The following is a 26,451-nucleotide window of genomic DNA, read 5'->3' on the forward strand; positions in this document are numbered from 1 at the left end:
GTAACATTGTACATGTGATCTCAGTCACCAATTGATTTTCTTACAGATGGTAGTTTTCAATTAATCGTAAAATTTGAGATTTAAGTAGTACAATTCCAATACTTTTTCAGAAATTTCGTAATATTATCCCCATTATTATATATTACTTTATTGTAACTGCACTATGTAACATTAATAGTATATAATTATAATAATATTTAAATATTTGTTTCATTACAGATCAAACCAGCATTGTTTATAGAGTGGACATCCTTGGTTGTGAACTGCAAAAGAAGTGATTAATGGACAATGGAATTATTCCAACACCCTCTGCTGACTGAATGAAATTTGTAATAAAAGAATGAGTGACTTTATTCCCTACAAAAACGTTAGGAGAAGTTGTGAGGAGTTGTGAGATACTGCTATTACATGGTGGATGCTAGATATGGCGTTACAACACCATGGATGGTGAAAATCGGATCATTCTAAACGTCGGAGGAGTTCGGTTTGAGACTTACAAGGCTACGTTAAAGAAAATTCCTGCCACAAGGCTGTCCCGTCTTACAGAAGCTCTTGCTAACTACGATCCAGTTCTTAATGAATATTACTTTGATCGTCACCCAGGCGTGTTTTCGCAGATTCTCAACTATTATAGGTAAGTATTTGGAAACAAAATCTACAGTCTAACAAAATAATATTTAAACTAGTATACATAACACAGTTGAAGTGAAATCCCTGTTAATATAAATTACATTGTTTGGTGATTTCTTTTCTTTTCTTTAAAATTATGTGTTTATGGGAAATGTGTGACAAAGGTAACAATTTGGTTTAGCTAGAGATGATGATGATCTTACAAATAAAGTTGGGAATTACCATATTTAATAATTTTATACATATACTGTAGTGCCAAATGATATGTTTTAACGATAAGGAAGGTCACACTCGCATGTGACTTTTGCAATTCTATACTCATTTTTCTTTAAATTCAAGCCTCAGATTTATTCTGGTGTGGTGAGTATGCCATGTTTAAGAAAGGGTATGCTTAAACTAATTTTTGCGCTACTCTCTGTAATGAAAGAGAATGTGCTCTTAGTAGGATGCTAAATTATTTCACAGAAGAAAACTTGGTTACAGATATACTCCAGTGTAATTGTAGTAGTTAAATTCAACCAGTTGTAGTTCGTGGCCATAGCTGAATTTGGCTTTAAATTACGACTTGCAATCCGTCGTATCCCACTAAAGGGTTGTATTTAACTTTCTTTTATTTTTTTAATGTTCCAGTAGACTTTCTTCAATATGTAGGTAGAAAGGTAGGAAAAGCGAATAAACCAAGGAAGGAAGGTAGAAATAATCGTTTGTGAAATCAGTTATTTAGTAAAAAAAAATTGCTAGTATGGGCGAGTGGTATAAGGCATAAGCCTGGTGAACGTATGGCATTTATTAAGGGAGGAAATCCTATTCAGAGCGTGACTATAATGTCTTTCGTTCTTTCCATTTCTAATTGTCTTGTTTAACCTAATGAACAGTGGGACGATTAGATAGAAGAATAACAGAAACAACTATCAATAGTTGTTTGACAGCCAAACTGACTTGGTTCTGAAAAGTTCCAAACTCTCATGCTATAGAGTTCAACTCATATCCTAGACTCAATGTATACTGGTATGTGTGCACAAACAGTTATCAAATAGGAAACAACAGGCTAATGTTTAGCTTAACTGATTAATATGGCGTGGTGTAGGAGCAGTATTTGCTGTATAATTCTAGTAGCTTTTAGGATTCATATACCCAAGTCATGGGCGGTTTCCAGAAGACAGGCTCATCTTGGTAGTTAGGGCAGTATATTTTCTGTCATTTCTATGTGCGGAGGTGAGGCTTTGGCTATTTTCCGAAGTGGTCAGCAAAGTTTTGCCATTGGGATGATAAGATAAGATGACATGGTATGAAAGAGGGTGTGGTGTACCCAGTGGCGCGGATCCACGCCCTAAATGGAGGATGATACAATGCACTTCTCAGAGAGCGTTTAGTGCGTATTCTTGGGCATACTATGGGACACTAGCATCTAAACACACTCTCGTACCTCACGACTAAGTGAGATAGTGGGTTTAACCTTCGTCTCAGTTTTTTCTCATTTACTGGGTGCTGGCCCATGAACCCACTGAGGAAGCCACTGCTTTCGAATATCTATGTATTTGAAGGCAAACAGTCTACATCAACTATAGTGCCTGATAATGTACGGTGTATCTCTATGTAATGATGTAGTCCTATACTGCTTGGACGATCCTACCAGGTAGGGATGTCTGTGTACTACTCAGGGAGAGACTGAATAGCAACCGAAGGAAGGTGCCGATCCCACGAATTTAGGTAAATATTTTCCAATAAATTATTATCTACTTTTAATATTCGTTGATGGATTGTGATGCGTAGGATATTGAACGAAGTAATGAAAACTTTTCGCCACGGTACCTTCTCATTTTCGCGAGTGTCCGTGAAGACAAATGTCTTTCACTCTGCCATGTTCAAAGAATGGAATAAGATGTTCAGTATTGCAATGAAAACATGTATCGCCATGGTCTGTCAGAAGAGAAATAATAGACAAATTCTGTATATGATTTTGAATGACTGAAATACTAATCTCAGTCTAATATAAAGCGTCGTACAAGTAAATAAGGAGATTGTTCGCCAAATATTGCAGGTGGATTTAAAGAAGGGAAAACTGTGATTTCATTGGGCAAGATAGAACATGTGTCCTAGCATTAATTTATGCAATCATGAAATTGATTTATTGCCTGGTGGTCCAGTGGCAAATCTTTTTGAAGGTGGATGCTTCACGCTAGAAATAATATTAGCAACTTAATAATGAACATTAGCCCTTTAAAGCTTCTAGTCCTTTAAAATATGTCCTGATGAGACCTTTCGTATGTTTGTCTCCTTGAGTACTCAACCATCATAGTCTCGAATGAAGGTACTGTAACATTGATCAAACAAATGTGTCAATCAAGGTCCAGGTCAGATCATTAGTAGACCCAATACCAAAACTTCTCGTTTTTATTTTTCAGCTTGGATCAAATAGTGGATCTCATACCATCTTTAATTCATAATTGTTAATTCTTACATGCCAGAAACTATCTAATTTCACATAATTTTGTAGTTCAATATTGAATTCAGTTTATGCTCTCTTTAATCTGAAACCAATTTTAACCACTGAAGTCAATGTTATAAGCAGAGGGTTTATTACTGAGGCGAATGCTCAGGAAATGTTTTCCTCCGTGGACTCTTCATGGTCGAATTAGTTCGTTCACTCGAAACAAAATAAATCGATTTCTGTTATTTCTATCTCAATGTACCGGTAAGAAAATAAGCAAAAGTATTAAACAACGTAAAACACACATGAGCATCATTATTTTACATGCGGCCGGTTTGGTTGCATAATAATGTTTCACATGGGTTATCAACATATCATGTGAAATGCCGTTATGTCATAACTTCGATGCTTAGGTACGACTATTATCATTCTTACAACAATCAGGTTCTTACATTATTCAGGTAGCTCCGTTGGTTAGGAACGAATATTACTGTTTGTTCGAGTTTACTGAATGCAATAGGAGTTCCGGGGTGGTCGTAGAAGTAATAGTGTGATACCGCAAAGAGAAAGGGAGTAAGTGAAAATTTCGCACTATACGTACCACAAACAATTTTATACTTCTAATCAATTACACACATATATCCATAAATATTCTACATATTTTTAGTTCAGTAATTTTCATATTTTTCAGTTTTCTGTCCCAAACGTCTGTGTACCTGGCCCTTTCTCACCACCGGAACTAATTCGCGATTTTGACAACCTTCTCCTACTATGACAATGTTTCTATTTTCTTGATTTTGTCATTTTCTGCACCCAATTCAGATCTTATTGTTTTATATTCAACTTTGTATCAAGTACATAAATACATAGTTCAGCAATTACATTTTATTACACATATATTTTTGATGTCCACAGTTAAATTGTAACACATTTTAACACACTTGGACTGAAGTCGAGTTCAACTAATTAAAAACGTTAATGGCAAAGAAAAGAACTCAATACTTGTAAACTGGAAGTCTGGATGTTGACTACTTGCTTACGGAGATCAGAGGGTGTGGCACCAAAGGCCTTCCAAATTCGATCTAACCCTTTAAAGCCCAGTGGTTTCAGTGTGAAGCTACATCCTTAACTTTCTTCTCCTTGTAGCCCACAGATTTTAATTTGAAACCACCTTTTAGTATATGATCTTTGCGAGTCATCTAGGCACAGGAGTTTAAATTATTTCCAGGATCTTCGCTGGCACAGAAAGTGTATTGCCAATTCACGTTCTAAGTATATTGTTTGTAGAATCTTTGTTGAACATCAAAGAAATTCATCTGTGTTACCCCTTTTGGGACACATTTTGTAGGAGGAAAGATTATCTATCTATCTGTCTATATATATATATATATATATATATATATATATATATATATATATATATATATATATATAAATATATATATATATATATATATATATATATATATATATATATATATATATATATATATAATTCTTTATTATTACTATGTTTCTGTCGAATTATCTAACCAAAATATGTTATGTTCTTTTGAAAATATATGTGTTTGCAGATTGAAAGCACCGGGCTAAAATGACATGTTATAGCACACATTGTTTCCAGTAGGTTGTATCATTTTTAATAGAAAATATATTTTCGCGAAATATGTATTTGTATTTCTTATAGAAATTAATAATACCCAGTGACGAAAACAGTATACAATGTATGGAAATTCGCTGTCGCTTCTGACGGAGGTTAGGTTTCCGTAGGGAGGGAAAAATTTGTGTCACTTCCATGATGTCACTTTTGTAATGCATTTCCGATTCATAAATAACAGCGTGAGAAGCCATTCTCTTTAAAGCAGTTCCGATTTGCTGTATTTCTGGGACGATTGGACCATTAACATCAGCAAACTCCCTGAAGGAGAGCGAAAGGAACGTCTCAGTAAACATAAGCCATATATTACAGTTGAAACAAGATTTACGAAAGCTTTACATATCCCAGTAAGAGGAACATTTCGTAGATGTGCATTCTGTAGCACTGCACAGGAGGATCATTGAACGCAAACACCATGCAATACCTGCAATATTGAACTCTGTATAACAAGAACCACTATAAAAATTGCTTTTGCCAGTACTACCAATGCAATTCTAGATATGGCGTGGTGAACGCAAGATGAACCAATTTTGGCGACCCTATAAATAATCCCCAACATATTCATAATTGTGATATCACTGCTTTTCTATTAGTATCATCAATTATTTACGTAGAAATAAGTTTACTTTAGTATAGTAAAACTGTAATAGCTGTTATTGCCCAGTGAATTCAGAGTGAAATCACGATCTTTGGCAACGCTGAAATTACTGCTCCAAAATTTTATTGTAATACTCTTCCTTTTAGTACCGTAGAAAACATTTTTCATAAAATAATTTCTTTTCATAAATTGATTTCTTAGACTGCACAGGATTAAGGACAACGTGCTAACAGGCCGTAATAGCGAGGTTATGCAGCTCACTTGCCAAGGTAGACAGAACAGAGGACAAGGGAAAAAATATCACTTGAATATCTTATTATTATAATTTAAGAAGCATCAGCTTAATAGGCCGGAACTCAGCGAATTGAACAGCAGTGTAGACCACGAGACGAAAAGGGAAGAAACACTATTTCTCGTCTGCTTCCGTAAATGTATTTGTAACGTTATCCTAGTTTTATCTAGAACTTACCAATATCCTTCTTTGTCACAAGAGGTCCATAGAGGGTGTAATATAACAATATTCAAACCATAGTTACTGACGATTTTTAGAATACATTGCTTAATAACTTACGTATCTTTAAACATCGAAACATGTTGTTCAATGTGTTCGTACAATCACTTCTTGAAATTATAATTTGCTATGAGTCATGTGACACTAAAAGTGTGTTTGAAATCTAAGATTTGATGTAGTAATGTTGCCTATGAGATTAGAGAATTTTCTCGTTTTATCTCGAATTTCGGCACCAAAACTACAGTATGTATTGCATAGAAAATGCTATGATATGTCTTGTCACAAATTTGAAAAATACCCTATTCACCACGACTACTGTATTGTTTTGAAGATAATTGAGACAAAAAATTTCATACCTGGTGCACAACATTACAACGCCCTCAGAACAGAGATTGGTGTGTGTGACTAATACCACAATTTGTTATTTCTGTTTCGTAGCTATGGATACTTAGATGTTACGCACTATACAGCGCATAAATAAACGTACACGTCATATTTCTGACTTAGTTTGCACTATAAGTATTTTGCACATACAGAGCAGTTTGGTTGCATACGTCTTTATCTTATGTTGATTCTTTATAAACAAGTACTTATGTTAGTATTATCATCTCCATAGTGATTGGAATCAATATATATTCGTTGTCATAACAACTGACAAATAAAAACAATCCACCTAAAAACTTGGAATAAATAACTGATAAACCAATATTAATTAGAATAATCTAGCTACATTGTATTTCTTCTTCTTCTTCTTCTTCTTCTTTCTGAAATATGCGATGTTTAAAGATATTTTCGCCTTAAAGATGGATATACATGGACATTATACAAACATTATCGTTGCATGACGCCCAAGACGAAAGTCGGGTATTGGATGCCGAAGGCGCCAGTCCACTGAGATCAGAGGCTGAGGCGCCGGATGCATTGATCGAGTCACCAACCGACCCACGAGGTCGAAACATGCCCGATTGGGCGTCAGGAAGACAGAGATTGCATTTTGTACATCCAAAGGCATCATTCGCACAATTTACAGTTGAAAACTCTTTTACTAGATTGGAACTCGAGGATTGGGCAATGTATAGCCAGGGTACGAAACTCTGGTGTACTCGAAAGACATCCTTAAAATTGTATAAGTTTAGCTTAGAGTCTTGAGAATACGGATTTTTCATTGAATAATTACTTGCATTACTCGAAATAAATTAAATGGATTTCTGTTTCATCTATGTTGGAAGTATATACTATCGCTATAAAACGATCCGATGAATTGGCAATTGGTAGGACAAAAATACGACAATACAAAAATTTCGCGATTTTTGTTCAAATTGTCTTTATTTCACACATAAAAGAAGCATTGAGTGAGTGAGTGACTAATCAGCGCCCCGCAAAAACTGCTTAAGCTAGAAACCTGAAAGTTTGATAATCAATATGATTGGTGACGTGAAGTACCACTAAAAAGATTTTTCTGAAGATTCGACAGAAATGGGGGGGAATAGGAGTTGTAATTATTATAATTAAATGTCGAAATCTCAGTGTCATTGAAGTGTAGAAACAGGGAAATGTCATTTAAAATAATTGGATGTACGTTTTACTGTTTTTGGTATATTCCCTACCAGAGAAAAAAGCGAAAATTCTAAATCTTTCAAACTAGATGGTAAAATCTGAAACTACATTAGATTAGAGACATACAATTTGGTATTTATATTTTTAATTTAAATAATTGTAGACGCGTTCCGCGCTTTTTTATACTTTGGAAGACAGAAGAAGCGATGGATTGTAATAGTTATAATACAACGTTCATAGCTCAAAATCGCTTACGGTTATAGATCTGCTAGATATTTGAAATTAATTACAAAAACTCCTTGTTCAAAACAAGTTGGAATATGACACATCGCTTCAGGAAATACCGCTATTACGATTTTGGCTTTTCATTTTTTAATGTGAGAGAGAAACAATTTTTTATTTTCCTCAATACATAATACTGACTTCGGGGCTGCCGGTGGGATCATCAGGGGAAAACTGGTGAACTATTTGAAATTAATTGTTAAGCATAGTTAGCACTTGAACTGATATACGAGGGAAATTAGGAAAGAAATCTTGGTTTGTGTATGTGCAAGAAATGGTCGGGAAGAGCGACGTCAGTCCTATCGAACTGTGTGCAGTAGTTAAGTAGACAGTGAACAGTTGTAGGAGAAGGTTTTCTTTCAATTACGTCGTCCGCTATAACAATTTGAAAACAAACGCTTAAATACAAAATCCCACCAAATGTGAAGTGTACGCGGTAATGGGATTTCTGAGTGTGAAATCGTTCGGCGCGAAGTGGATAGCGTTACGGACCAAACGTGATAAGTGAAGGTTGGTACGTGAATTGTGTTTTATGTTTAAAGTTGAAATAATATGCATGATGCAGCAAGTGCAATTATTTTTCACAACAACCCATGGTGACGCGGCATCTGCCGCCATTTTGATTTGTTTTTATTTTAGGCATTTTAGGCAGTCGGTGTTTATAGCGAGTAAGTGTTCATTCACTTGTTAATGTAGATCAAACAAAAGGACAACAGGTTCCTGCATGAGTTGACACTTAACACAAGAAAAAAGGTGATTGAACATCATTGATATAGCAAGCAGAAAGAGCAAGGGGTACTGACAGACATTTTGTCAAGTGTGCATTTTGACTTTACTCGCCTTCTGGTGAAAAGGTACTCTTCGCCAGTGTTGCTGTGGGTGTGATAAGACGGTGTTACAACTAGAAAAAATAAAGAAACAAACTTTTTGGGGTAGTTTGTATACCTTGAAGAATTTCCAAATTTCAGCTTGAGGAAACGTAGTCACATGACTGACCAAGAAAGGGTCCGAATGGGGCACTCGAGTTGCCGAACGACATGTATCAGGCATGAAAGAGTGTGTGAAACTATGTACATATGCAAATTTATGGCGGCTGAGGGAAACATGGAAAAGTAGGAGAGCCGGAAGAAATATGGCCGACCGCTCTGCCCAACAACACAGAAAGCTAAGAAATCTTTCGTTCTACGCAAATGTGGCCACAGAAATTAAGGTAAATGTTTAGTAGTAGATGCATGATAAGATCTGCTATATGTAATTAACATCATGGCCGCCATATTGAATAAACATCTTGAATTCAGACTCACAGTGTAAAGGAGAAAGTGGGTCATGTGGCATATGAAATAAATCTGAAATTTTACCAGGAATTCATTGTTATTGACCTTTTTGTATTAAATTTATTGTGAGTTGAGAAGTAACATGCAAGAAAGTCGTGAGGAGATATTTGAACAAACTTCGGAATAACCTGTCGGGATAAGGTTGGTACATGGTGAATGTCTAGAAAAAAAATACAAAGAGCATTTGCACATGTAAATAGTGGCAATATTGCAGTGTTAAAGATGAATAGTTGTTGCCACGTTAAAACACCCGACACAACGGAGGGCTGGTTATTACAGGTATAATTACGACGTGATTCTTCTCAAAGAAAATAACAGACACCATCACATAAGCAAGTATACTGATAAAGGTACATACCAATCTATGAAGGACAATCGATGTGAAGAGTATTTATAAGAGTGTGATGAAAACAGAAGAGCTGTTCCAACCTGACACGCTATCATCTATCTCTAACGTTTGATATTCTTCGACCACTGTATCAATATTCACTAAAAACTATATTTCTGATCTTCTGCACAGGGATTACTGTCGCACGTCTCAAACTCAAGCTCTAATAACGACATAACTACTTGAGGATTCATATTCATGAGCACAAGAAGAAATAACTTTTCCATTATGATGAATAAGAGTATACCTTGTCACTTTCTAGCATTTCCTCAACACTTGCTCACGAGTCAAGGGCACATTAACCTTTTTACCAACCACTCTATCTTACTTATCTACTTCACTGATAACACACATGTTAGTTAATGAGCTTTCTCGCGTGTTTTCTGTTTGCAAACAGGACACACATTAAGTGGCACAGGCTTACATTTGGTCTCTTCTTTCCCTGTCATCAGTGACCATCTTTCCCTTACCTGCAACTATTCTGCATGTAAACCCACTTTTTGTTTGGTCTGTAAACAAACCAGAGTTATCTAGCGTTTGCGTCATACTAGTGAGACTATCACAGAGCTTATATGCGTTCTTCTTGCATATTACCTCTCAAGTCACATTAGTTACTACAGAATGATTAACACCAATGTATTCCAGGTAAAAATTTCAGTGTTATTTCATATGCCACATGAACCACTTTCTATTTTATACTATGAATCCAAATTCAAGATGGCCACTTTCAATATGGCGGCCATGATGTTCATTACATATAGCAGATCTTATGCATACACTACTAAACATTTTGCTTCATTTCTGTGGCCATTCACGCGCGGAACGAGTGATTCCTTAGCTTTCCCTGTTGCTGGACAATACGGTCGTTCATACTTCTTCCGGCTCTCATGGTTCTCCATGTTGCTCTCAGCCGGTATAAATTTGCATATGTGCATAATTTCACACCCTCTTTCATATCTGATACATGTCGTTCGGCAACTCGAGTGCCCCATTCAGACCCTTCCCTGGTGAGAGAGCGTTTTAGAAGGCAAAATAAAAATTCGGCCAGTTTTCATATGATGTCCTTCATTCATAATACCACGTTACTCTGCCATGTTGGTTTTCTTACATATCCTCAGCATAAACAATGGCAATAACCTAGAAATTCATAATTTGCAGATACTGATAATCAAGTAAATAACGTTTAACCATTTTCTGAAAATTCGAAGTGACTGAGAAAGCAATTTCAGTAGAAAATGAAAGCATAAGTATGTGTGATTTATAAGGGCTTTTTTTTGCAGTCATGGGTTTTGTCGCTTCTGCTTTTTAATAAATTAACAAAAATGTTTTCAGAATGCTGTGATATGAACCTACCTGCTACATTGAAATAACATAAAGTCTCCATTTTCAAGTTAATGTTCAAATCTATTTCCGATTGTCAGATGACCTGATATGGAACTGGGGAAGAGGGAGCATGATTCTCCCAACAGTACGAACAAAATGAAGATGAATTATCTCTTCAATTTTACGTCCCATGGTTATGCAGGTTAGGCTAAAGGAGACGGTGATGATGATTAATGAATGAAATGGTGGAATGAAGAAAGTGGGAGGAAACGGGAGAGCCCCGAGAAAACCCACGCACACGGTGTTTGTCCACCACAAAGTTCACTTGGCGGGGGCTGGGATCGAACCCGGGACCCCAAGCACCAGAGGTGAACGCTCTACCACTGAGCCACCGCGGCCCCCGAAGATGATTTATCAAATACACTGATACACTAATCATTACACAATACACTTCGATAAAAAAATATAGTTTAAATATCATACGACACATGTACGACTCGTGGCGCGGAAAGCTAGATAGCATTAATGTAAAAAAAAAAAATGGCATAAATCGATAATTGCGACGAGAAAAATTTCGAGTAGAAACGATAAAAGCTTTCTTCGAGAATCGAGACCGACAACATTTACGTGGCGATACGATCAGACCATATGTCTGATCTTCTGTCATTCCATGGATAAGAACGGAGAAGAGGTCCACTATATAAACACTAAATTTGTATCAATACTGTCTTTTATCAGTCAATATAGATAGACAGAAGGACATAGCAGTTCTGTAAAACTTCCATTATTTTGAATAGTAAAATTCTGAAGTCTTAAGGTTAAGTTGTTATATATCATATTGTTAAGTTTCAATGTTCTTTTTTTAAATATTCAAAATGTTGTAAGAGGAAATAAAATTCCACAATAAAATGCAAAAGTAGCCCTACAATAAGATTCAGCTCTCGATGTCAATAAAGATTGAGTTTAAACCAGTTGCCATATGTGTTGTATTTGAAAGTCATAATATGGAATCAGAATTTGAGGAACAATTATTATCCACAAACACAGACGTAACAGAGAAGAGGTATTTGCTGGAGACCCTGTTGTAAAAATCTTTCTAGTATCAAAAACTTGTATGTGAAAACTTGTATTTATTTCAGAAAAAAAAATTGCATTTAACTAGACAAGTGGGTCGGAAGTGTTCTCAATTCTACGAGATAACACTGTACAGTACGCATTTTTAAAACTAGATTCTAGCAGACTAGTATTACTAAATTTTGGTAAATTGAAGCAATCAACTTGTTAATACCCTTTAACGCAGGTCTGGCTACATTACAAGACAAGTGGACAACCTAAAAATATCAAAGTCTGGACTCTCCCGCGTTTCTTGTTGGTTTTGATGTTAATGTGAAATGACGCTGTGTCGAATGTTATGTTGTGCTGATTTGAATGATGTTAGTATAAAAACAAAAGTTCTGACGGACATGTATAATATTTTTCTTCTTTTTTCTTGTAAATACATTACAGAACTGGGAAGCTGCATTACCCAACAAATGTGTGTGGTCCACTCTTTGAGGAGGAGCTTGAATTCTGGGGTCTTGATTCGAATCAGGTGGAGCCCTGCTGTTGGAGCACGTATAGTATACATAGGGACACCCAAGTAAGTATTTGAGAAAGAGTAATATAAAAAATGTTTATTTGGCAAGTAAAGGATATGTAGTCATGAAAAGTCGTCCTGTGCCTGTTTTCTATCTAAGACTGATCTCAAATAGTTTATAAACATTATTTATTACTTTCCGTTATGTCTAATGAATTGATTTAGAACTTGGTTACGTACAGTTTAGGAACCAAAGATATATTATAAATGCTTCTTATTGGCAAAGGTGTATTATCATGTAAAATGTGATGCCCATCAGATGAGTGATTTTGTTCATTTCTTTTAAATTGGGGTCACCATTGATCAATAAACACTGAAAACACTAGTGACTCCAAACATAAGTTGATTGACTTCTTCACCGCATCGCTTTTATTATTGTTTTAATATTTGTAAAAGTACTTATTGATTTATCTTGCAACTTGAAAGAAGAGATTGAAGAAAAATTCTTTAGAATTGGTGATATAGTAGACAGTATAGAAAATGGCTATGAAAAAGTTATTCAGTTTCTGGTAGACGTTCTCCACAATATCAATGGCATGATGAAAACATCACCGAGAAAACAGTGGGTAACTGAAGCTATACTTAAGCAAACGGAGAAATACAGAAGGGTAAACGCCACAGACATCAAATAATACAAAAAGCTGAATAATGAATTCAGAAGAGGGACGAAAAGAGCCAAAGAGAAGTAATCGAACAATTATGTGAAGAAATAATGAAATTTTAACGACTCGGCAGATATGATCTGATGTATTAGAAAGTGTAAGAATTAGATAGAAAAGCTAACAAAATTATACACACGTTTGGAATCGAATATCAATAAGATCATGTAGTCACGTGCCATCAAATAACCATTAGACTCATAGAATCTGGAGGAGTATCTGTATGACCAGAAGAACCGCGCCAAATATATTGAGATATAAGCAGAGAAAGAGGTGGGTGATAAGAAAAAAGGACTAAATATATTGAAAAGTGAAGTAGTACAAGACATTGAAGACATGTAAAGGAAAGCCAGGGGAGACCATTATATACCTCCACATGTGGTTCAGGTGTTAGGAGACAATAAAATGAAAATGTTGACTTCAGGAACACCAAGGGGGAAGAGGGGCTTCGGAGGTCCACAAATTATTTTTGTTACTTTATGTAACATTTCTAATTGTATAAAAATCTGAAAAAAATTGATATTGTCAAGCTTGACCCCATTCATCATAAAACGTATGTGCTTAGTTTTTATTGTTTGTTTTATTTCTATTTATAAATAAACAAAGTGCTTTGTGCCTCAGAGACCCCTTGGTAGTACTAAGGGACTATTCATCGCTTACGCTAACATTTATATTCCATTGATTTGGCTATTTATTTTCTTTTCCTTTGAAACCATTTTGGTATTACAAAATGCAGAGGCAGTCTCAGCTATTATTCTGGTGCAGTATTGCCAACTGCACTTTATAAAAATTTAGTATATACATTTTTCTGATTATATATATGCAGAATTTTCTAAATATTCTGTATTGCATTAGTTTATTCCTTGAAACCTGCTAACACCCAAATATTTCACGCTTGTAGGGACATGGGTTTAGAAGTAAATGCAGGGAAAACTAAATACATGGAAGTGCGTCGGGACCGTAATACAGCAAATTATGGATGCTTTAAAATATTAAATAATACTTCTGATAGAGTGGATAGTTTCAGATATATAGGATCAATATTAACACACGAAAGTCATATTCACGAAGAAATTAAATGTCGACTAAAAGCAGGGAATTCGTGTTATTATTCGGTTCAAAATCGCTTGTCGTCGCTAATTCTGTCGAGGAATTTGAAGCTGAAAATATATAAAACGATAATCATGTCTGTTGTTCTGTATGGTTGCGAAACATGGTCACTTACTCTGAGAGAAGAACATAGACTGAAAGTATTTGAGAACAAGATCCTGAGACGTATATTCGGACCCAAGAGGAACGGGAATGTGGAATGGCGGAAACTTCATAACAAGGAACTACATAAGTTATATGGTTTACCCAACATTGTTAGGGTCGTCAAGTCTAGGAGGCTTAGGTGGGCGGGTCATGTAGCTAGAATGGAAGAAAGTAGAAACGCTTTGAAAGTCTTGACTGGAAGACCAATCGGAAAACGACCATTACGAAGACCTAGGCGCAGATGGGAGGACAATATTAAGATGGATCTCGCAGAGATAGGAATACAAAGTAGAAACTGGATGCAGTTACCTAAGGATAGAAGTCAGTGGAGAGCTTCTGTGAACGCGGCATTGAACCTCCGGGTTCCATAGGATATAGAGTTAGTTAGTTAGTTATATTATAATCACGCACACGCACACACACACACACACACACACACACACATATATATATATATATATATATATAGAGAGAGAGAGAGAGAGAGAGAGAGAGAGAGAGAGAGAGATAATTAAGCTTCAATAGTGATCGGAAAGAACTATACTGCTGCATCTTTGGTGTTATCAAATATTTCTAATCATATAATCTACAAGGAGCAGTCCGCAACACAAACTGAAGATGCATATTTCATAGAAAATTGTGAGTTCCTTATTCTGTGACTGTGATTATATATGGGAATCTGCAGCAGCATTGGAACAATGACAAATCGTGCTCTTCGCTAAAGTTCTATTGAGAAAGATCTGTAAAAGCTTTTTAATTAATCTGACATAGAAGGTAGTGAGCTCCTATATAGCAAAGTGGAAATAACCCTGTCAGATTTTGATTTAAAAGACAGTGATTTGAACATTTTATGTAATAAAGGAAATGGAACAAATGGAAGCAGCAGTACGTTTATTGCAATGAATCCCTTGTAATATTTATGATGTTGTAGTGGTGTTAGTTTACAAAACTGGCAGATAAGTCGTAGCTTGATTGCTTCCGTTTTATATGTTCATTCCATAGATGCAAAAATCTGACGTTGTGCTACTAGAAAAAAATATTGTGTTGGCAACACTGCTTCTCTGGTGACATCCTTTATACTCTCCAATGAACGTCCCTCACATTTTCGCGGAAACAAAATTTGAAAGAATTTCGTTTTTCAACTATAACCAGGATGGAATTACAAGATTAATCCTGAATTCCCTGGAATACTGAAGTATACCCCACTCGTCCTCATTCTACCCCACCTTACTGTACGACCACCAAAATGCTTGTAGAAGCCGCCTTTGTACACTTACTACACTGTACTATGTCGCTATTGATAGTTTTTCTACACAAACAAATAAAATAAATAGGTCACAGTTACTGACATAAATAAAAAATGTAACTTATCAATTACACAAATGTAGTTGGCAACACTGTACTTAGAAACCTTGTAATAATGGAGAACAAAGAGATATTATGTCATAGACATCCCAAGTTCATATTAAACAAGATACCTTATTTTCCGTGAGAAATAATGACTTTTATGCTGTGGTACTCAAACCCCCCCCCCCTTTGGTGTTCCATGTAACCCAAAATTATCTCGGTGTACCTAGGCTTAACAAGAGTGTGTAATCTCCTCTCCTGTGGAAGTGTTCTGTCCTGAACTTGCATGTTTAACGCAAGCAGTACAGTTATTTCAGGAATCAATCACTTATTCGTTTACGAAGATTACCGGCTTGTAGAAGGTATCCCCTTCAAGACACTCCTGTTCCCAAGTGCAATCAATCAGCATGCAAATAAAATAGTACCCTTAATTTTCCTCTATTTCATATTTATTTTCCCTTTATATTTTTTTATTAATGCTATCTAGCCAGTACAAAATTTGACATGTCTTTCTAGAAATATCAAGCACAGCATCAGAATTAATATACGTTTTCCTGCGGCAGTTTCTAGTCAGAATATTCATAAAACTGTAAGCATATTTGCATGCCTTACATTACATAGAACATCTATCTGACGGCATGAGATCCGCGGTACGTATATATTAGCTTAATTGACATATTCGAAATATACTGGATAATACATATATCCATAAGGGAACAGATGCAAGCAAGCTTGATAGGTATTTCATTTTGACGGAATTTCCATCCGTAGGACCGAAGGCAGAATGACTTTTACTTATTTCTGCATTTTCTTACCTATTTCGGTTACAAATAACATAATTTTAAAAGAATACTTAGGAAAATATCAATATTATATTCTAATTTCCACCATATATATATATATATATATATATATATATATATATATATATATATATATATATATATATATATATAAATTATGTAACTACAGATAGCACAATTTGTTTGGTTTCAAACAACAGGAAAACTTTTCTGTACAAACTTTTTATATATATCCTTTTCTTAATAACGAAGAAATCTGCTTTCAGAAAGTCTTCTCTGAATGCACATATAATAATCTACGTACAGATAAATCTTATGGGGGCAATTCTAATAATAAGTTTAAACAACAAATTAACTCAATAATTCATTCTGAACATAAATCTTCTGAAGAATAAGACTAAATAAGAAAATTTCTTTAACGCATACAAATAAGCCTGCAATGCCATAACGCTACAAGTGGACAGTGGTAAAATAATTTTCTAGACGTTACGCTTGCAGCACTAACCAAAGAAAAGTGAAGGAAGAAGTACAGGGAGTAGAAAATCATTAGCCTTATTTCGAACACTGAAAAGAGTTTTGCGCGCACATGGAACAGACAGCTGGAAGAAGAGATGTAGAAGGAGGTCAATTTGAATTTCTAACAGAAAAAAGTACCAGAGATGCTGTTAGCTTGGTAGAATTTTATCAGGATTAGTTTCTGACTCAAAAGAAGAGTTGTTCCTGTGATTCATCGACTAGTAAAAAGGTTTCGATAATAACTATTTGACTATACTTCCGAACGCCACAGCCGTCAAAGTAATCGAGATCAACTGGATAGATCAACGACTCATTTGCAACCTGTACATGAAACGATGACTGAAGTTGCGCTTGAATCAAAGGGAAACCGATAGTGTGAAGATTGGAAGAGGTGTGAAGATTGGAAAATAGATAATTAGCAAGATCAAATATGGAGGTAATATGGTTATTATAGCTAAAGCCGATGAAGAATTACAACAGATGATGGACAAAGTAGTTGACCATAGTAAACAAATGAATGAAAATCGATGCCAAAATATCGAAATTTGTATGAATATCTTGTGGAAAAATAGGCGTTACAGTTCAAGAACTTGAGATAGTAGAGCATCACAAATATGTAGGAAGTATTTTAACAAAGAATGATTTCTGTACCAAAGAGATAAGTTCAAAAACTGCCATAGTAAAAAAAAATAAAAATAAAAAATATAAATAAATAACATGAGGAGCTCACTGTTAACTAGTAGACGTAATGTTGGAGTACGAAAGAAGCTAATAAGAGTGCTATATACGAAATATTGAACTGTATGGTCAGAGACAGATATTATGGACATTAGAAAAGAAATGTATATTTAGAGAGTTTCGAAATATGTTTGACGAAGAAGAAGATAAAATGGACTGAAAGAGTAAGAAACAAAGATATTTTAAAACGGACAGAATAAAAGAGAACACTTTTACGCAACATTCTCCGTAGGCCGGCAAGCTCAATTGAGTATATTTCGCGGTGAAATTGTGAAGGATTAACAGGAAACTAGGAGTAGGAAAAATAATGCTACAAACGTCCGATCTTATTAGCATACTACAGGTAAAAACAAAAATTGAAAATAACAAATCGATAGAGCATAGTCAAATACCTGAAACAACGTATCTAAAATTTTGTTTATCTTAGTTATTTTGTTTTCCAATGGTTGTATGGGTTTCGTGGAAGCTAATAACGCTTTCAGGAAACTGCCAAATTCAAGTCATTTGAAGGTATTTAGAAGCAGTTTTCACAAAAATGTTTCATAAAAAAAGGTTTATAAAAACCCGAAACCATGACGAAAAGTAGTGTGTCACATTTAAAAAATGTAATTTCTGGTCTGAATAAAGTACGTCAGGTAAACACTGGAAGTTGAAAGAAGTACAATCTGATAGGGAATGGCCGAATACATTTAATACCTTTTCTAAAACTTTATTTTAGTTGTTCAGATTTCATAACAATTGGAATATATTTCTTATAAACTATTCTAAGTGTATTACATATTTTGTAGTAGGGTAGTCAGGAAAAATGCAAGATTCTTTCGGACGTAATACCTCGGAAAATTGCGAATTGGAGACACTGAAAAGGAGTAACGAAAGAAATAAAACCCGTTTGTATCTTCCGGTGTCCCATGTGTCTAAAGTTTACCGAATTAAAAAAAATCACATTTGTATAATACTTTTTTCTTACTTGTAAATATTTAAATGTTATAGTTCGAGTCGAATCTTACTCGAATACATAATACTTTAGAAAAATACATTTTTCAACTCGGCCATTGTACTCAGCTCGTTCAACAGCTTTCAATTCTAAGAAATTTAGGCGACAGTTGTAACTCGTTCTGAGCTGAGTCTAGGGATGATTTAACAGAACGATTCCATTGACAGAGTCAACTATGCCTAATATAACTTCGCCCAAAAATGAAAGTTTTGTTTAATACGAGTTTCTTGGACTTACCAATGTTCATGAAAGCTTAGTTTTTTCAATAATAAATATGTTTATAAATAGTACTAATCGTCTAAAGTAAATTGATTCTAAATATTTAAATTTATATTCAATAAAGAGAACCAAAACAGAAAAACATGTAAGTTACTACGTTTTCCCTTGAACTTTGATTTACCTTTATTTGTAACTTTGGTTTTCAAAATTTCATTCATTTTAAGACAATGCGACCGAAAGATGTTGATAGATTTAAATAACATGTTTTTAAAAAATGTTCTCCGGCTTCTAATACATAAGAAGTTTATCTATTACATTATCTATTATCTATTACAGGCTAATTTACAGATGTTGAAAATTGTTGTAATAACGTCAATTATTCCTCATTCCCACAAACTTTAGAACACATGCGTCACCAAATAAATATATAAATAAACTGATTTTACTTCTTTTTTTTTTTTTTTACTTCTTTTTCAGTTCTCAAATTGACAAGTTTTCTGCGGTATTACAATTTGAGAGAACGTTTTCTGCATTATTCGGCCCATTCTATTCTATAGTTGATCAGAAGTAATCATTTATTTATACTGTATGCATCCTTAAATGAATAATAACAACTTGCGTAAATATAACTAATGAAGGAAAACACACTTACACTGCAATCTTAAAACTCGTCAATGTGATGGTCAGATTTATAAGTACATAAACCAGTTATCGCATTAATGGATTCGAAAGGTTGCCACTAACATGACGGAATAAAATAGAGATTGGGTGTTAAAGAAATTTTCCGCAATCGATACATTTGTTACTGCAAGAAAAGTTACAGATCGTAGAAACCCAACATATACACATGTTACCGAATATTCTACGATTTGTTACATAAGATGGTTAAGATGGTGGGGGAGGACTTTTGCACAAATTAGAAATTCAAGCGGGTGTGAAAGTTCCAGTTATGAAATTTTGGAGTAAGAAGTACACACGATGATATGAAATTATGTAACACAGGACCCTGGAAACGCAAGAGATTCGTAAGGGATACAGCGAAATATGAAAAGAATAACCTTAGCGATAATACCTGGAATAAAATAACTTAACAAATATCAATTACAAGATCAATCTCTCTCTCTCTCTCTCTCTTCTGTAATTAAATTACTGAACTTACTATCAAAATTTAAAAATTTCATACTACACTAGCAAATATGAATGCATTGTCCTATCTGTTATTATATATCTATTGTCAGGAGGACAGTTTTAATTATATATTCTTCTTTTCGTTGTAAACGAGAAACAGTGTAAATCTCTCTACTGCGCGGACAACTGTACTACAGTTGATACGTTTTTGAACGTTAAATGTTCTACGTCAACGGATAAGAAAGAACATGACAGGTGTGTATATTGATTTTGAGTAGTACCAGTATTATACTGTTTTAATACTGACAAATATTTTCGGTCATTGATGACAATTCAGTGATGAGTTTTCTACCGTACAAATTAGCTGCCGATTACTTTTTATTCTTACAAGAAAGCTGGGAAGGTGAAATTCAATATTTCATTAATTAATAAATTAGAAATGCTTTATCTTTGGAATTTTTACAACGTCTGTGCAATGTAAGAAAGAAATCAGAGAGCGAGAAGGGTATTTTTGTCTGTTTGGCCCATTCCTTGTATTTATGCTGTTATTTAATGAATACATTTTGACCTCCTCGAACATTTCCCAAACCAACAATCGAAGAAACCGCTTCATACGCTCTTCTGAGAAAACTCTGGTGGCTCTAGATGACTTCTTTCTATGTAGAACTCCGTTTTATCTCTCTCTTTCAAAGACACACACATACACACAAGTACAAATTTATACAATGAAACACAATTTACTCATACTATTACATTATTACTGGTTTCATGCACTTACATTTAGTCCGTTTGCTATTGCTATTTCAATTTATTCATAGTTGCCGACAACATCTCTCAAATATTGCATAGAATATTTCAAATAAATGAAAAAAATCTCAGAATCAACGCTAACAAGAAATGCCATGTTATATGTAAATTCAATAGTATCTAGAAACTTGATGCTGATGTCTGAGATAGGGATAATGATGTTAATGATATATATATTGTTCATCCTGTTGTACCTGCTTGATCTCAATCTTAAGCAATGTGGATGATTATGATGGCTCAAAAAATCTTTAAAATTTCTTTAAATCTGAAAATTTTTTCACTGTCATTGAAAGAATGTTTAGTTATAACATTATGTATATGTGGAAATACGCAAGTTGCGGTTGAATTTATCCTTTTATCCTTGACCAATTTCCACCCCAATCAGTAGGCTTATTTCTTAAAACTCAACAATTTCAGGCTTAGGTTTTACTAAAATCAAAAATCTTATGATCAATTAGCTGTGAAACTAACGAATGTTGGTTCATTAATTTTATATGTTCTAAAGAAAGCCTGAAAGGAGCAACATTGCGGAACAAATCATTTTATACACTTTCAGGTAGTCAAATGATAACACACGTGACCTTAGTGCATATATATTCGGTACGTGATTCGATGCACAATACAACTGAGAATTATCGGGGTTAGAAATCGAAATCATTTTGATTTGATCTAAAGACGTAAGAAAGTTATATAGTAGGTTTGCGAAGTATAATGTTAGTAGGAAAATACTCATCCACGCAGTTTCACGTCGAAAATGACCTGAAACAGCGAGATGCGTTCTTTCCATTATTATTGAGATTTGTTCTGGAGTACGCTATAAGGAAAATCAAAGATAGCAACCAAAGCCTAGTGCTGAAGGTTATGACGTTTGCTGATAATGATCGAAGGTCAACAGAAAGAAATGAGAGGTTTTATTAAATGCTAGCAGAGACATGAGTTTAGAAGGAAATATGAAAGAAACTAAATATATCCATATTAGTTGGGATCATAATAGTGCAAATTACGGAATACTTTCGACAAAGTAGTTAGATATCTAGGATCAATATCCACACGTGAAAACCATACACGAATAAATTAAATGTTGACTGAGTAGGGATTTTTTTTTATTATTCAGTTCATTCTTCACCTTCGCGAATTCTGTCGAGGAATCAGAACCTTAAAATATATAAAATGGTAATGATATATATTGTTCTGCATAGCTGCGGAACATGATCGCTTACTTTGAGGCAAAAACACAGACTGTAAGTATTTGGTAATAAAATACTATGCCGAATATTCGGACCCACAAGGAACGGGAATGGAGAATGACGAAAATTTTATAACCAGGAACTGAATAATTCATACTGTTTACCAAACATTGTAGGGGCCATCAAGTTTAGGATGATCCTTGAGCAGGTCATGTTGGTAGAAGCACGGAAGTAGAAACGTTTTCAAAGTTTCAACTAGAAATCAAATCCGAAGCCAACCAGTAGAAAGACCTAGGCACAAAATGGAGGACTATATTAAGATAGATCTCCTAGAAATACGAATAGAAAGTAGAAGCTGAATATAGTTGGCTATCTGAATGGAACATTTAATCTTCGTGTTTCATAGCTTATAGAGTTAGTTACAATTGAACGAACCTAGACAGTCTTTTTAAAAATCCCAATTGTGAATCATGTGCGGAAGAGGTTTGCAGCTGTTGACAACGTTTACTCTGGGAGCTACTGGACCATCGTCTTGAGGCCCAGGACAATTGTCAACAGATTGAAAAGTTTTGAAACCAAATAAATTGTGCTGGAGCGAAAGTCAAAATCCACTGTCTCCGAACACTGAGACCCTGCTGGTAGAAAGAACTTATTCTAATTCAAGTTACCTTGTAGCGCATCACGTGTCGCTGAATCATAGAAGTTGGAAGAAAGAGAAATAAGATGACTCAGGAAATAAACAAAATAAAAGTACACACCCTTTGCTCCTAAACGCAATTTCTTCCCTTTCCCACAATCTGGCTCTCTACTTTATAAAAAACGCTGAGTTATATCTTCATTTTATGCATTCTCTTTAGGCTGTTAGATGTAGCTTAATCGACTATGAGACGACACTGTAGTACTTCCTTTCTGATCTTTCCCAACTTCCAAGAAAGTGTATAAGGCAAGAGCTCAATAAGCTAACTATTCTTTATATTTTCAGATAGGTACTGTTTACATATATACATTCATTATTATATTTCTGTTAATAGAAGAATATGTATTAGTTAGATCGAGTGGTAAGTATGAAAGTGAATAAAAGACTGTTCAGAAGCAACAAGTAATGATTTATTTCTATAGTAAAATCCTGTAGTGCGAATAGTTGTTAGTAGAAAAAAGATCAATCAGTCGTCACAATTGCATGTTAGGAACATTGGTGTTGAAATATATACTAAATTCTTATTATTATTTTAAACAAATATTCGGAAGTGTAAGTTTATATCGATGTGGTTTAAATATAAAATTCACTTTGCTGACACGAATATAGTAGAGTTTGTTTGCCTTGACAATATACTACGTACTTTCCGAAAAACCATATATATATAATTTAGGTTTTCTACTGGTGGGCTAATAATTTTTTTACGACTATAAATTCAATTTGGAGAATCTACTATTGCGTATTTATTAATATTTCACCTAAAGTACGCCCAGACTTAGCTGCAGGGGGAAAAGTGGATCTGAAAAGGTAGGGGGATGGTTGACGTCACGCTTTCCCCGTGCCTATCTTTGCCCATTGTACTCATTTAGAAAGTGAGGGGACGCCATAGATTTTCTGGAAGTAGGGGAATAACGTTCGCGCACCGGCCCTTCACTTTTTCCCCGACTTAGTTGTATATTCGGCATTAATAATAAAGCCAACATTGCAGTGCTTAAACTTTAGATTTAGCCTGATTTTAACATGTTCAGCTACGCTTGTTCAGTAGCTAAATGGGACGTCTTTCTATGGTAATGCATATACGCGCATATGAGGATTAACTTGAATTTTTTTCATTCAATTCGTTCGGGTATTCAAATGTAGAAATCTCATTTGTTCATTGTGTCACATACCAGGAAACATAATGAATTCAAAAACAGGATTTTTCAAATAATGTTTCATCCATAACGTTTCAAATACTCAAGTACAACATTTGCATAATTCAATTCTTATATCCCAATGTTTTTTACGTAAATGGCGTAGAATACTATTTGTTAGATCTGCACTTCACTTATACCAAGAGGAGAAATAGGTCCATAAAGCTTATCGCTTTACTGTAAAATAAGTTAAGTTATAACAAATATATTTAAATTGAGTACACTTAGGCAACGCCAGTTAAATAAGCATTACTGCAATGAATAGTAGAGTGATTCAGTGGTAGTTCGATACTTTTATGTTGCACTCTTGACAGGAAATTAGGAACTATTGTCTTCCATAAGTATTCTGTGGATATACAGGAAAGACCAATATGTCGCAGAATCTGACCAAAATTAGAATGCATAAACAATCAAAACAAATCAAATATTCCACGTTCTACGTAATATTCGCATATTGGTTTACCTTAAGGTTATGTTATGCTATATATTTTCTTACTTTAAAGTTTCGTTACTCTTCACTAGCAGTAAACAAACATGCGATTTCAGTTTTAAAATGTCTCGGGAATAGTTTGTTTCCACCAAAAATAACCAATATTTCAGTATATGCTGCTCGTTACACGAAAAATCAAAATACCCTTTCTTGTAGACTTTCAATTTTTAGGTATTTCTTGATCCCCTCTCCTATCCTTAATCTACAGTAGAATTTTCTTTACTGAACTTCTGAACGAACTGTTGTAGACTTCGTAAAATGTTCCTAGAAAATAAATATGTAAGCAACCAATTGATGTTACCTTGGTAATATTTTCAAGTCAAAGAAATTAGGAGTAAAAATGATTATCAAGTATGAAATTGAAACTTGCAAAAAGTAAATAATAACCTAAAAGCTCTTAGAAAGAAATCGTTTATAACATACATTAACAGTTACAAAATGTAGAGTAAAATTCAGAAATTGTATTAAGACTAAACGTTTGTTTCTTTAGTCCTGAATCATATAAAAAGCACTCAATGGTTTCTGCCTTTCGCCTATTTCTTCAGTTTACCCCATCAAAAAAACTGCAAACACAAACACACACACATATATAGGTTAGTAGTAATCAAACCACAAAACAGTATTATGCAGTTTAATAACTGAATTGTAAATGAAGTTATATTCGCAATCTTCTTTGGTATGTCATTGAATTAAATTGTATGAAAATGTTCTTTCAGTTTACTCTAAGTTAGGAAATGTGATATATCATAATGTTTCCTAATGCCGCTAATCTATATTATGCCATTTTAAATAAATATTTGTTTACAGTTATTATTTTGAGAGTTATATATATCTCTTAGGAATATATAAAAAATTACTAAAGCTTCACATTATATTTCAGATAGAGAGAACAACTATAATTATTGAGTAATTCTCTTGTTTATAGGCAACACTTGCGATATTGGACAAACTAGATATCGATGCAGAGAAGCCCAGTGAAGAAGAAGTCATGAGGAAATTTGGCTTCGAGGATGATTATTTAGCTGGAACCCTCTCTTGGTGGCAAAGGTTAAAACCTTGGGTTTGGTCATTATTTGATGAACCATATTCGTCAGGAGGAGCGAAGGTAATTGTTATTTCTACTTTGACTCATTCCTTTGATAAAGAATTAATCTTTCCACTCATGGCATCATCAAGTGATACCAGATAATTGGTTGGAAATACTTATTACCTGTTGAATGAAATGTAGTTTTTACGTAAAAGCAACATTAGATCTAGTTCTCAAGTTTAACCCATAGTACTCGCGGAAACTAGCAAAGTTTTAGTTTTTCTTCGTGCATTCTTCTAATTGCATAAATTTTACTTCTCAGTTGACAACAGCAAATTCAAAATGTAACACTGTTGCAACAACATCTATTTTTGTTAATATTGCTTAGAAAAACACAGCTTTCTTACAAGGCTGGCTAAAATTTTCATTATAAAAAAAAATAAACTAGAGAAGTAACGGTTTCGGAAGTATAACACTTCCTTCCTCAGTTACACTCTCCAGACCACACACTACAACTGAAATCAGAATTAAAATTATATACAATAAAGAAAGGAGATCATTAGTTCTTTCCACCGATCAGGAATCGCTACTCTTTAAAAGTTCAGTTTTCATTTAATAGCACTACTTCCCCCCCAGGAGCGAGCGTAACCGCCTTTCACTTGTCACAAATGATGAGTCACAACATAACAAACAACTATGAACAGATAATAGCCGGAAACAGCTTTCTAACAATAAAATTTTGTTAATACTTTTATAAGGTCATAAGCTTTGCACGAATTTTATTGTTAGAAAGCTGTTTTCGGCTATTATCAGTTCATAGTTTCATTGTGTGTGTTTCAGTTTCTCCCGAAATCAACTTATGAATTTGTTTCGCCTCGGTTTATTGATACTAATTTCATTTTATCATTACTAATACATGTATAGTTTGAAATTAGAATTGCGCTGTTGTTATTAGATGATTTTGGTATGGGAGAGAAGAAATGAGAAGGGAGAGGGGATCTGTTTACTAGACACGATTATGGGATAAGAAGATGAATATTGGGTG

General features: G+C 34.4%; 1 protein-coding gene across 2 annotated transcripts in view; it reads left to right on the forward strand.

The window, feature by feature from the left end:
* The first annotated feature begins 230 nt into the window (after nucleotides 1-230).
* Nucleotides 231-26,451, forward strand: part of LOC145683752 (potassium voltage-gated channel protein Shaw-like) — a 151,290-nt gene continuing 125,069 nt past the window's right edge. For both annotated transcript variants that reach the window (XM_081755296.1, XM_081755297.1), the window contains exons 1-3: nucleotides 231-634; nucleotides 12,218-12,350; nucleotides 25,305-25,484. In XM_081755296.1, the coding sequence (XP_081611422.1) occupies nucleotides 441-634; nucleotides 12,218-12,350; nucleotides 25,305-25,484 (507 nt within the window). In that variant the 5' untranslated portion in view covers nucleotides 231-440. The remainder of the gene's footprint in view (nucleotides 635-12,217; nucleotides 12,351-25,304; nucleotides 25,485-26,451) is intronic.

Source organism: Thermobia domestica, chromosome 4 (assembly GCF_964235325.1).
Source record: "Thermobia domestica chromosome 4, izTheDome1.hap1.1, whole genome shotgun sequence".
Classification (NCBI taxonomy): Eukaryota; Metazoa; Arthropoda; class Insecta; order Zygentoma; family Lepismatidae; genus Thermobia; species Thermobia domestica.